The sequence below is a fragment of the Pungitius pungitius genome, chromosome 10 (genome assembly GCF_949316345.1).
Source record: "Pungitius pungitius chromosome 10, fPunPun2.1, whole genome shotgun sequence".
NCBI classification, from domain to species: domain Eukaryota; kingdom Metazoa; phylum Chordata; class Actinopteri; order Perciformes; family Gasterosteidae; genus Pungitius; species Pungitius pungitius.
This window is the reverse complement of record NC_084909.1, coordinates 17,679,504-17,692,630: the sequence shown is the minus strand read 5'-3', so window position 1 is coordinate 17,692,630 and position 13,127 is coordinate 17,679,504. Positions and strand designations below refer to the sequence as shown.

The 13,127-nt window shown below is 48.8% G+C and overlaps 1 protein-coding gene across 2 annotated transcripts in view; it reads right to left on the bottom strand.

The window, feature by feature from the left end:
* Positions 1–13,127, bottom strand: part of clybl (citrate lyase beta like) — a 46,420-nt gene that overhangs the window by 2,943 nt on the left and 30,350 nt on the right. For both annotated transcript variants that reach the window (XM_037489096.2, XM_062565124.1), the window contains exons 3-6: positions 8,183–8,371; positions 3,612–3,713; positions 2,293–2,386; positions 1,300–1,467 (exon numbers count right to left, since the gene is read on the bottom strand). In XM_037489096.2, coding sequence (XP_037344993.1) covers positions 1,300–1,467; positions 2,293–2,386; positions 3,612–3,713; positions 8,183–8,371 — 553 coding nt within the window. The remainder of the gene's footprint in view (positions 1–1,299; positions 1,468–2,292; positions 2,387–3,611; positions 3,714–8,182; positions 8,372–13,127) is intronic.

Below are 13,127 nucleotides of genomic sequence, written 5' to 3'. Positions count from 1 at the left end.
TGGAGTCTACATTCTTTAGAATAGAATCAGCAAAATGAAGGACCCTCCTCCACGGGGCCTTTCCTGCTTACCGTGTGTGTGCGTCCACTGTGCTATTGGGTGCCGTGCACAGCTTAGGTACTGCCAAGGTCAATTACTGCACAGGTAGAGGCTTTTGGCTGCCCCGTATTATTGCTTAAGCACACTAGGGCCAGTAATAGCTACTAATTTAGATTATACAGAGTGCCCACGGCTTGTAAGCCACTAATCCACTGCTCCAAATGGTTTGGTTCCATATCAAATATAAACAATTATTTCATCAACCGGCTGCTTTCATCGTTAGCTGTTGCGTCTTCTTAACCACGTTTGAGCAAAACCTCCAGCATTTTTAGACCTGTTTAGAAAAAAAGGTCGCAAGTTGTCTAAAAACAGTACTATTACTGCAATGATTTAGATGTACACGCACAGAAATGCACGCGTGTCCAGGCCAGTGCAACACAAGGACGTTGTTCTCCTTCAGTACCAGATCTCATATTCAAAGAAAAAACAAGCTCAGAATTACAGCGTACTAAAATAAAACCCCCGCAAAAAAGGATGTGAAAAACCAAAATAAACATATTTGCTGCAGCAAAGCCAGAATGACCGGAATATCCAGTTTGGAACAGGCTGTCCTGCCTTCTGTGGTCTGTTACAGGCGGTCTGCGGGGCGCACGCACACACACACACACACACACACACATTCATTCTGAAAGCGTTGCCTGGCTACAGACACACACAGAGCACCATTAAAGTAGACGCTACCACTACTTAAACTCCCTTTAATCGTACTCAAAACACACACTTTTTCACACAATCAGGTACACCGCACACACCTACACAGCCCCCCCCCCCCCCACACACACAGTGGGCACAACGAAATGTCACAAAAGCATTTAAGCATTTAAAATCCCCTTTAGCAGCACCCGAGGTGCTAAAAAAGATTTAAAAATGGGAAAATAACAAAGCAGCAAGTTGCAAAGGCAGAAACAATGGTCACTTTGAGGTGACACCTTCCCCACAATGAACAGTACAAGTGTGTTCATGTCAAATGAAAAGCCAGATGTTCAACTAACAAATGCGTCCTATCCTCACTCGGAGAGCAGGAAGAGCGAGACGGAGGGGGGGGGGGGGGGGAGGAATGGAAAACGGAAATGTCAGATTGCCTAAAAGCGCCGGGAAGTAGAGGGGAGTCTGTTGTTGTGCCACGGGGATCCAACGTGACGCGAATGAAGAGCAACCACGGAGAAGGTGAGGACAGTCGCTAATGGGAGAGGAGTTCACCTGTAAAGCCCATGAGAGCCCCCTCCCTGGCCTGTCGCCTCAGACCCTCCACGTCTTTATAGTCGATGTGCACCAGGTCGATGGCCTGCAGCCCGAACGCTTTGGTGGTCACCACCACCTTCTGCCTGGCGTAGAGGAGCTCCCTGGCATCTTCAGTCCGCGTGGCGCCTGGAGAACAAAATGACGCGGGTACGCTCAAAACAGATCGCATGAGACCTCAGAGAGAGAGAGAGAGAGAGAGGGTGGGGGAGGGGGGGGGGGGCACCCTGTGGCGGTGAACACATGAACGCAAGAGTTACAGAGTGGCAACAAGACGGCAATTACACTGCCACAGCATACCAATGCCCATTTGATCCTTCAAAAGCAAAATATTCTGTTGTTAAATCTAGTTTACTCCACAAGATAATGGATGGATTTCATCCATTATCAGGGGAATCAACAGAGGCTCCACGATGCAATACCATGACACTTAAGTCACAATACCATATAATGATACAATAATATTTAAGTCAGAATACCAGAGTGGTGTGTTTTTACACATTTTGCAATATGCTGAGTATTGCGATCTATTAACAATGTCCAACTGCTAATTTTGCAGTTTGTCAACATTTGTTTCATCTAATATATGAAAAAGGGGGAGAATCAGCAGTTCGATCACTGTTTGCAAATAGTATCTATTGAGAAGACCACCTTAAAAAACAACCCAAACATAGATTAAACTACATTATGATTTAATGCAGCCACTTGTGGGACTTGTAGATTAAACTTCCTAGCGTGTTGATGAAGAGAATCTCATTCATCACACAGCAATAGTGGATTTGTAAGCACTTTACTCATCCAAAACAGGAAGAAGGTGGTCTTTAGTGACCAGGGTTTACGATGCGCTGCAGCCTGAGGTTCTCTGCCGCATAAGCGGGAAATTAGAAAGAGGCATAAAGCCCACGTGTGGCGGCGCTGGGGGGGGGAGGGTCGAGCAGACTGTGTAATCGATACCTATGCTGGCGCAGAAGTCGTCGGAGCCGAACACCACGCCGTCGTGGTGGAGACCGGCCCCGGGAGCGAGCCGGCGGATCTCCTCGCACACCGCCTGCAGAGAATAGACATTAGTTTGACAAAAGGTGGACTGAGGTGACACCGGTAAGACGGATCGGCCCCAATGAGTTCATCTTAATATCCCAACAGGGGTTGGAACAATGTGGCTTTATTAGTAACAGCCATCCAAAGGGCACATACATCCTGACTTTAATTCATCAACCTATTTTGATGTAATAATAATAGCTTAGCTTTATGGTGGTAGCAACTGACCTGAATGCTGTGGCAAATGTTTCTGTAAAAGTGAAGAAAGGTTTTTTTCATGCACTGAAACCATTGATAGTTTGTTCGTATTTAGCATTGTTTACTTAATATACTTATTCATTTTGTTGAATTAAGGGGGGGGGGGTCCTGGGATATTATATTGTTGTTGTTGTTGATGATTGAAATAGAGGTCAGGTATCATATTGGTAGCTGTAGAAAAAAAAAATGAAACAATTATGAGCCACCAAATCGACTTCTGGACACGAGCGTTATCCAATGAGAAAAAAAGAGAAACAAGTTGTCGAATGTGACAGTCTGTGGTGAAGAGCTGGAGACAATGAGAGCGCCTCTCTTGGCTTTTATTTGCTTCCAAATTAATTTTGCCACTAGCTGTGCCAAAGCGATTTTTTTTCTTCTTCTTCTTTTTTTTTTTTTTTCCCGGCTTGAAACCTGGGGTTCAGTCTGGGCAAAGATACGGGGTGTTCTCAGGGAAGCACACAGAGGCACCCCCTGCCATCAAACCACACACACACACACAAGTACACACATGGACAGACAGTCACAGAACTGGAGCGGGGAACGAAGAGACAAATCAAAAAAAAAGGGGAGGAGGGACAGCTTGTTTCTCCCAGAATGCCCCAGAACCGTGCCCTTTCCCCCGCGTAGCTGAAGGTCGATGGGCGTACCAGGAAAGGAGCGGCTTTGATGCTTGCCAAAATGTCATTAACAACTCTTCCACTATGATGAAATCAGAAGAGTTAGTAATTAAACAATGCCAGCGGGTCTGGAGAGGGGATGGAGGGAGACTCGTGCGGACAGAAAGAGAAAAGAAACAAAGCTCATTTGAGAGCTTTTGAAATCCCTTTCATTTTGGATGCGTGGGGCGCTTCCTGCTCACTGACGCGCTCTTTAATCGGCGCCCAACAATGGTACGGAACGGCAGAAACATGTCTTCTGCGAGCAGCAGCTTGGGGGTTTTTTTTTCTCCAGGGCGGTGGGGTTTGTTTGTGACTTACCTTAAAATTGAGCAGGCCCACAGCGGTCTCCACAAAGGTTACCAGGCGGACGGGCTCCGTCAGCGGCCGTCCTTTCAAGTGGTGCCGAAACCTGCCAACGAACTAAGCACAAGGGGGGGGGGGGGGGAACCGCGTCAGGCCCGACTCATTAGCAGCTCGCAGCAATCACAGTGCATTCATTGGTTCCCTCCACCCCCACTGGAGCAGCCATCACATTCATTAGATGTCCGTGTTTTGGGTCACGTGTGTTATCTGCCGTTTAAATAAAAAAAAGATTAGCTTGAATCAATTGCTGTTATTTTGTAAAAGGTGTATATATATACATAAACAGAAGGTAAACTGTGTGGACTGTATTTAAGAGATCCCTGTGCCGATTTATTAGTTCTACAAATGAGCAGAAACCGGGAGCTGAGATCCTGAGCTGTTGAGTTACCGAAAATGGAAAAGTGGAGGGGAAAAGAAAAAATGTTCAGCATTTAAAAAATACATAAATGATATGGAATCTTTCTAATATCCACTGTGGGGGTAAGAGGCGTAGAGGGGGGGGGGGGGGGGGAGGGAGCAGGTGGGGAGTAAAAATAGAACCGTTAACATGCGCAAGCTCACTTTTGATTTGAATCTTGACACCTCTATTACCTGTACGTTCCCATTTCGGTCCCAACCGAGGAACACTTCTGCGAGGGTTGAAATATCACACAGCGAGAGAGAAGCGAGAGGCAGTCGGAGAGACACGCATCGCCGACAAAAGCGGGTGAAATGAAATATTTTACATTATCACCAGGGTTCCCCCTTTCGTCTGAAGTCTTCTGCTCTGCCGTCTTCCACTGCCGCACAACCGCTTATGCTCCCCCGAGAGTGCACACACACACACACACACACACACACACACACACAAATGTACACGCAGGCACACGGCAAACCGAAGAAGAAACAAAATAGTGTGTGTATGGGTTGAGGGGGGGGGGGGGAGAAGAAACAAGATTTTGAGATGTCTTTGAGTGTGTTTTACGCCCTACATTATTCGGTTTTTGCGCTCCTCCCCCCACCCCCACCCCGCCAGACACACACCTTCACACACACACCTACACACACACACACACACACACACACACACACCCCCTTCCATGGCGGGGGATCGGGAGGCTGGAGCAACAATCAGAGTGCGATGTGACACTTTGCCGAGGCCTTTATTCCAAGCAACTCCCGCTACTATGCAAGCTCACCTAAGTAGGGCTTTAAAACCAGAGTTTAATTCTTTGAAGACCAAAGCGATTCCATTTTTTCCAACAGACCAGTTCACAGCGAGCCCTGGACTGCCAGTGGGGTAGCCCAAATTCCAAAATCTATCATCTGGAAACACACAAAAGCTCCCTTTCGTCAGATATTTCCTTTCAAAGCCAGTCCCCCCCCCCCCCCCCCAAAAAAAAAGAAAAGAAAAGAAAAGGAAAGGGCGCAAAAGCTAGAAATGTCTAACTCCATGCCCCCCCCCCCCCCCCCCCCCCACCTCTTCCTCGCCTCCTCTCCTTTTCCTTCGCTCCCTCTTTGACACACCAGAGAGAAAGACAGATATAAATAACCTCAGGTGCACCGCTGCCATTTCTCTAAATGAAGAGCAAAGCGACCCGGCGCTCGACACTCACCACTCTTGTTCTCATGAAAACCCAAAGAGTGGGGCCTCCATTGAAGGATTTCAAAAAAATAAATAGGGGCAATTTTAATCATCTCTCCATTCAATCTCAGTTGGATAAATCATATCTGAGAGATTTGCATAAATACAAACCATCAAAGACTTTTCATCTTCAAAGAGGTTTTCAAGACCCAATAGGCTTTGTACTGTAATCATCTGAGGTCACAACCCTGTGGGAGCAGGGCTGCTATGGCAACATAAAAACTAACGCTGGGGGCTTAGCATAATATCCCCCCTCCATCGTGAACACAGAAAGGGGTGAGGGGGTGGGGGGGGGGTTGTCCGAGAGGGGCTGTGAAAAAGAGGGTGTAGATAAACCTATTTCTGTCACACAGCGGACCACATAGACGTGGCCCCGTCTTTGGGGGGAAACCTAGCTGAGATTACACACACACACACACACTGATTACCACGGCGACGCGGCGCTCACGCAAACCCCTCGACGAGGCCGCGGCGAGCGGCTGGAGAGCCTCGCAGCCTCTCTGATTACATGTTTCTGTCCGTCAGCGCGCTTCTCCTCTTCAGCCATTGTGCGCCGTTCCTCCGGCCCAAACAGCAACTATTAGCCGTCAATGGATCTCAAATTGTAGGGCCCTTTAAGATCTTATTCACCCCTGAATTGGGAAAAAGAAATGATAAAAAGGAAGAAGGAACAACACCTCTTCTTTTCATTTCGGAGCCACACTACAAAACAAGACCCTCTGACAATTTTCTTTTGCCACCCAATCCTGAAAGGAGAAGGAGGGAGAGACGGAGCAGGAGAAAAGGAGGCGATAGTGGGACAAGTTTCAATTAATTTTCTTCAAAAGGGGGCCAGATTAAATGTTTCCGGCCTGCTGAAGTGTTCATTTCACAGAGGGGAAGCAGAAAGAGAGAGAGAGAGAGAGAGAGAAAGAGGGAGAGAGAGAGAGAGAGAGAGGGGACGGCAGGAGGAGGAGTAGGAGGAGGAGCGGAACAGGGTGGGGGCACAATTCTTTCGGTCCCAGTGCACACCAAATAGTGCGGTTGGCAAAGAATGCGCACGGCTCCGAGTCCGTGTGAGAATTGTCCCCCGGACAAAAGGGGGGAGTTACGCCTGTTATGGCCCAATAAGAGCTGTCAGTCAGACAAGGGCCGAGGGGAGAGGCGGAAGGCAGAGCTAAAGGTTTTCCACACAAAGGGAAACAAGCGAGTCCATCTTTTAGCCACAAATCAGTCCTGGAGGTTCCTGTGCTAATGTCAATTAAAAAGAAAAAAATCTAAAAGAGGGAGGAAAAAAAAACAAAACAAACAAGTGGAGGGATTTACAAGAGCGGAGAGAATCGGACGCACACGCAACACAAAGCAGAGGACGGAGCGCACGCAAAGGAAGACACGGGGAAAGTTTGAGGATGAGATTAGAGCGAGCGCACACACACCAAAGAAAGAGGAGCACACACACACGCACCTGCTGGTGCAGAAACGCCCCTGAACACACACACACACACACAGAAGAAGCAGTGGATTATCTTTTTTTTTTTCTTCTTTTTAAAAGAAATTCGAAGAATAAAATGAACTCGAGTGAAGTAACATTGGGAGGAGCGGCTGGGCAGAGAATTGGGGAACACCTGTCTGCAATTAGACTTGGAAGAAAGAAAGGGCAGCAGGAAATAGATGTGTTCTAATTAAAAGCACTAGTTAAAACTGTCCTGCCCTGAGACCACGGATGAGAGTGTGCACTGAAACGCGGAGGGAAAGGCCAGACGAGACACCTTGCTTTCACTTCCTTCTCCTCCACTCTTATTATTAAAGAATTTTGCACCTTGAGCAGAGCAATAAAAAGCTTTGTTTTCTTAAAGGAAATTCAAAAATTCTAATTTTAATTAGCAGAAAGTGCTTTAATGTGGGACCTTTGAACCGTACTCAGACACCAGGGAGGGTGGGAGGCGGACAGTAGCTGGGCTCCTCCGGGTAAGTGAACCATATGGAGCCCATCACAAGGGCCCGCATTAATGATGCCACTGTCTCCTGACCTTTCAGGACCTGACATCCGTGCAGCGCCCCTTCATGGGAAGCCGGAGGGATTGGCTGAGCAGCGCGGGCAAACCCCCTCTCTCCAACCAGCGCACACGCAGGCCCAGCTAGTGAGGACGAGTTGTAAATCACACGATCGCTGGGAACAACGGTGGCGAGCCGTCATTTTGTATTTGCCCAACCGTTATTTCCTAGAGACCAAAAGGGCAAACGCATCGGATGTCTGACGTGGGATCAGGCTGTGGAACATGCTTTTTAAGCACCGTCAAAAGCGTCTGTTCGGCCTCACTTGCTTTTGACTCTGTACATCAAGGTATCCGTTAGTGGTCTTCCTCAGACACTGACAGTGCAGCCTTTTGATTTAATAATGGGGAATATTCAAAGGCGTGCGTGAATACTGAAACGGAACTGGTGTCTGAGGCGTATTCTCCTCTATTGGATTCGATGCGACGGAATACATTCCCAGCCACACCACGGCTCCCCAGTAAGTTCAGCAGTGCCAGGAGGCTCCAATGTGTTGTTACAGAAAGCTATCGGGCTTCTGAAGCTAATCCCAAAGAAATGTCATGCGTTTCTTGAGCAGCGGCCAAGAAAAACACCCCGTCTGTCCCCGAGTCCAGCCACAGGGATCGATTCCCACTTTTACTGGGAAATGGAAAAGTTTGTTATGATTGCTTTGAAGACTCCTGTGGTTTTCTCTTACTCCATGACTTTGTGGAGGAACACCAGTGTGTTTTTTTTTTTTTTTTTTTAAAGAAACCCAGAGGTGAAAGAGAAAACTCACCGGTATGTGTATCCTTCTTTAGTTTTTGAATGTATTGCAACTTCTTTACAAAGAAAAAAAAAACTATATTTTTGTACTTCTAATGTGGGGCCAATATTTGGAACTCACCCACTGCACCTCCTGCGTGTCCTCCACTTTGGGCAACATAATGGCAGGCGGGAGGACCTCAGCCTGAAGGATGACCTGCAGGTCAGCCTCGGCCAAACCGCTGGACACAGAGTTCACCCTCACACACTTCTCCGTCCGGCCCAGGTCCAGCTCCGCCAGCATCCTGGGAATCAGCTCCCTGGCCTCAGTCTGCGGCACCATAGGAACACAAAGAGAAATACATGTTTCATGAGATGCATCTCATGCGCAGCATGTTCTTGGATTCAAAATGGAACATTTAAAAAAGGTGACAGGGCCAGGAATAAACAAGCAACATGATGAAACATGGAGATGTTGGACAAGAAACGATCTGATGCGAACCGGTTCCATCGACCAAGAAAAAAAATGAATAAAAACACTGGTGCAGAAATAATATAAAAGTCCAATTACCTGCAAAGAAATGAGGATACACTTTTTACAATGACCATTGACACAAATAAATGTGCCATCGTCGTCATTCGACCAAGTATTCCCTAATGTGGACCCTCAATGCGAGGCCTTGTGTGAGCGCAGCAGGAAGAGGGACGAGGAGGATGGAATCCAAAGGGAAGCCTGGAGTCCCGACGTCTATCGCTAGCGCCGTAACACACGCAGCAATATTCAAAACAGATGCCGGACAGAGAGGAGAAAGAGAGAGACGCGAGAGGCTCTGTGGCAGAAATGTGGTCCGAGTTAAGCGGCAGCGAGGAAACGGGAGCTTAGAGGATGTCAGGTTGGATCAGAGGCTCGAGCCCTTGAGTGTACCAGTGCGTCGTGGAGATGAGCGGATCGGGTTCTTTTCTTCCACTCCTCCATTTCCATTTCCAAGTACAATTCCCTCAAAAGAAATACCAAGAAATACTCTGAGAGGGGCAGCGGTTGATGGAGGTTTGTAATTGGGGTGATAAGTGAAACCCAAAATGTGTCGTCCCGCCGCCGGATCCGGGCGCTTCGGATTAACTGCAAAAAACCCCCCCATCTGAGTGGAATATCTAAACAGGCCGAAGAGCAAAGTCATGTGGGGGGTGTTCATGAAAGAGAGGCCGCGGCAGATACAACACACAGGACCCATACATCACAGTCTCTTGTAAAAAAAAAAAAAACTTTTTAAATACTACAGCGGACTGCAGGCGAGCCCGGGATCGGTTGTACGGGGGGCTTGTGGGGCGCCCTCAGGGGTCACGGGACGAGCTTCTGAGACATAACAGCCCTCGCTCTCTGATCTCCTGGAATGCAGGGCTGCACTTGATATCACCGACGCCCCTCCACTATCAATAAAAATACCGTATCAAAGATTTGCACGCATTGCATTTAATGGGGGGGTGGGGGGTCACGACGAGGCTGTGCCATCTGCGTGCGCCTTCTGCCTCATGGAGTGAGACGAGGGGGACGGTCCCGGCGCTGTGATCCTTCTGACCACGTGCGTGCCGCCGCCGCTCGCCCTGCCCAGACGGACCTGTAAAGCTGCACCGCGGTAACCTGAAACGGACGGGGCGCTTTACGCGGCCGTAATTCACTCCTTCATAAACCTGCTACTTGGTGGATTACATTATGTCTGTGCCCCCCCCCCCCCCCTCCTCCCCGCCCTCCCCTCAACCCCCCACGGTTCACGGTGACTGGAGAAAATTGATTTGCGAGAGCCCAGTCACATTGATCCCCGGCCAAAATAAAATAAATAGCGATCCGGGAATGATCAAAAAGCATGGTTCATAACATGCAGGGGATCAAATAGACTGGGGAAGGCCGAGCATCCCGCTCCAGCCGCCTCGCCGTGGACCAGATGACTTGACTGGAGGCCGCTGTTGTGCGAGAATGTTCGCCTCAGCTTTTTCTTGCTTTGAGACGCCGGGGTGTGGTGCGGAAAAGGAGAAGGCCGTGCTTTTTCTTTCATCCACGTCGTCTCTGGAAAGGTGAGGTGTTATTCCGACAGACACCTTGACCCCTATGGGCTCCGCTACCCCGAGCTTGAATAAAAGCCTTTTGAAAAGCAAATATTTTACATTAATGGACAGCCATCCAACAAGTTGCTTCAAAGCTCCCTCCCCAATCACCAGGTGTCCCACAGAGAGCTCGCCCCGGCGTCCGGTCCATCCCCTCTTTGATTACGCCCCCCCCACACTCTGCCCATCAACATCCTCCTCATTAGAAGCCGGCACACAAGCGGGCGGGCGAGCAGTGAGCCAGCGGCCGTCACAAAGCGTAGCCCTGGACCAGGAGCTTCTTCAAGTGTGGCAAAAAGGCTGACCTCCCTAAAGAGCCGGGGCAGCTCCCCCACACGCTCAGGGCGTGCGCGCGTGTGTGTGTGTGTGTGTGTGTGTGTGTGCGGGACGCAGCGTGGCCGGCGCCTTGCAGACCCCCAGATGAGACGGCCTTCCTCTCCAGCGGCGGACCGGGGATGGCCGGCCCTCCAAACGAGGGCCACGTCTCCCTGGGTGCACTGTCGGTACACAACAGAAAGGGAGGAACGATAAACAAGACAGGATGTGTATTAGGAAAGGCAAAAGAAAGGGGTGGAATCTATTACTCCTAGAGAAAGGGGAAATTGTGGGTGTCAACAGACTGGGAAACGGAAAAAGCACATAATCGACTAATGAGATGGATTTAACAAGTCAGAAGCATCTTGTGGCGTACGTGGAGCGCCCTTTCTGTCGCTGACACGCCGCCTTCAAACAGCAGAGTGACGTGCCGCTTCTTCTGCGAGTCTATGTGGATTTGTGTGATGAGCGTGAGGAACTCACGAGTCACAATGAGCGCACTCGGATTTCCTTCGCTTTTCTTTTTTTTTTTGTTTTGTTGCCGTTTTGCATCCCGCTGTGCAACTTGCGATGCCATTTAAAATGAGCTGTAGCGAAGTGCTGCCTGCCTGAGGAGTGACTGTGTACACATTTGTTCGTCTGTCTCTGTCAGTGTGTGTGTGTGTGTGTGTGTGTGTGTGTGTGTGTGTGTGTGTGTGCGCGTGTTTAGCGGGCTTCAAGTGATCGAGGATGGGTGTTGACAAGTGGCGCGCTGCACTCCTGAAGGCTGCACTGAGATGACGGAGACGTGGCAGAAAGGACACTCCGGGCCGTCCATCCCGTCAGTCTGCCGCGGACAAACGACGAGACCCAACTAGCAGCGCTAAGGCTTGTTATTGTGGGGTAAAAAATGACAGCTTGAGTTGGAGGAACGGCTACTTATTACACACGCTTTATTCACAGTAATTAGCCATGAAAGGAGCTGCTTACGGCTCTTTGGTTACAGTTCGTTACAAGCTGCACTGCGATGTTTTGGGGAAATTAATTTCCCCAGGCTCATCCCTCTGTATTCTTTAGTATATTTACTGCATAATTGAAGTAATTTACAGTTATTGTTCATTGCTCATTATGCAGCTATTTGGTTCCCAGCGATTAAGGTCTATTTTGCAACTCCCAGTACAGCCGCCTCCCCCAATACAGTCTGTCCAATTCACTCGCACAAATTAACATTAAGAAGATTACGCTTAATTTGACATCTCTATTAGCGTTATTTTTAAACAGTCATTGATTTTACGACTGTAATTACTATAGGATGCTCTAATTGACTTACATTTGGCCTTTTTTACTGAGCTATGAAGCCTGATGTCAGGTACTACCCAGGGTACAACCGTCTGATGTTGGAGAAGTGAGGGAATACCAAGCAAAAAGTAAATAAAAGAAAAACAGAACCTAAAAAGAATGCAGTCAAAGATATAGAAGGAATAAATAATCTCATGGCGTCAGGATCACGGTCTGCTGTGACCTAGGACCTGCTCATGAGGGCAAAAAAAAAAACTGCATAATGTGAGGAAAAAAAGAAGTGCTAGTCCGATTTAAGTGGAAGAAAGGTATAGCATTACCGAACCCCCAACCCCGATGCACCAACATCTGCTCCGTTACTGTCCTCCTCCTCCTCCTCCTCCTCACTATTCTTTCATGTGCTCCTCATCGCCTCCTCCATCATCACTCCTCCTACTGGGCGTTTACTCTCCCAGTGTTGCATTGCGCGCCTCACGTAGCACGGAGCGGCGCGGCCAGTGAAAACACAAGAGTGTAACAGGATCACGAGAGAGGGAGAGAAGGCCTCTCTGTTCTCCGTGTCTCCAGATCCCCCCCGATCCGCCCTCCACCCTCGCCCCTTAACCCGGGGTATCTAGAGCCGCTGCATGAGTGCCGGTTTGGACAGATCCTCCAAAGACCAGAGAAAGCTCAAATGTACTATATGGCTCACATTGTTACATCCAAACACCACCCCGCCCCTCTTTAAATCACTTTCTATGTGCTCCAACAACAACTTCTCCACAACAGACGCTAACCACAGCGCTGTCATCGCTCTCGGTGCACCCTGACCTCCGGTTCTCCGTGCCCTCCCAAAAGGACTCCAATCGATAGCAGACACTACCCCCCCCCCCCCCACCCCCCTACCCGCCTCAAACACACAAACCCCTCACACAAAAGCAGTGAGCATTGGATGTGCAGATCTGCCTGATCTGGCGGGCACGGGGTCTATTTTCTGGCTGAGCGGGCTCACATCCCTTTTGTGAGTCTTGGCAGCCTGACTGGGAGTTTCTCCCCAGTTCTCCCCAGTCTCCTGGGTCCTCCGAGGTGTCGAGCGCACAAGTATACCAACGCGTGCGCACGCGCTAAATACAAATGTTCAGTATTCATAATTCAACTGGCCAACATTATTTCCCAGGAGCTCTTTCTGTCAACAGTTTGGTCATTTGAATCCACTTAAATAGAGAGCAGGTCTTTCAGTGTCCTCTGGAATAACACGGTGGGCATTGAACTGAGGTCACGGATCACTTTAGACAGTTGGCTGCATAATTTATGTTAAGTTGATAAATCTCGGTGTCAGGCGCAGTTCATGCATAGACCGTGGCTCAAATATTGACTGTTCTGCAACTAGCAAAAGTTAATAGAGCGTATTAATG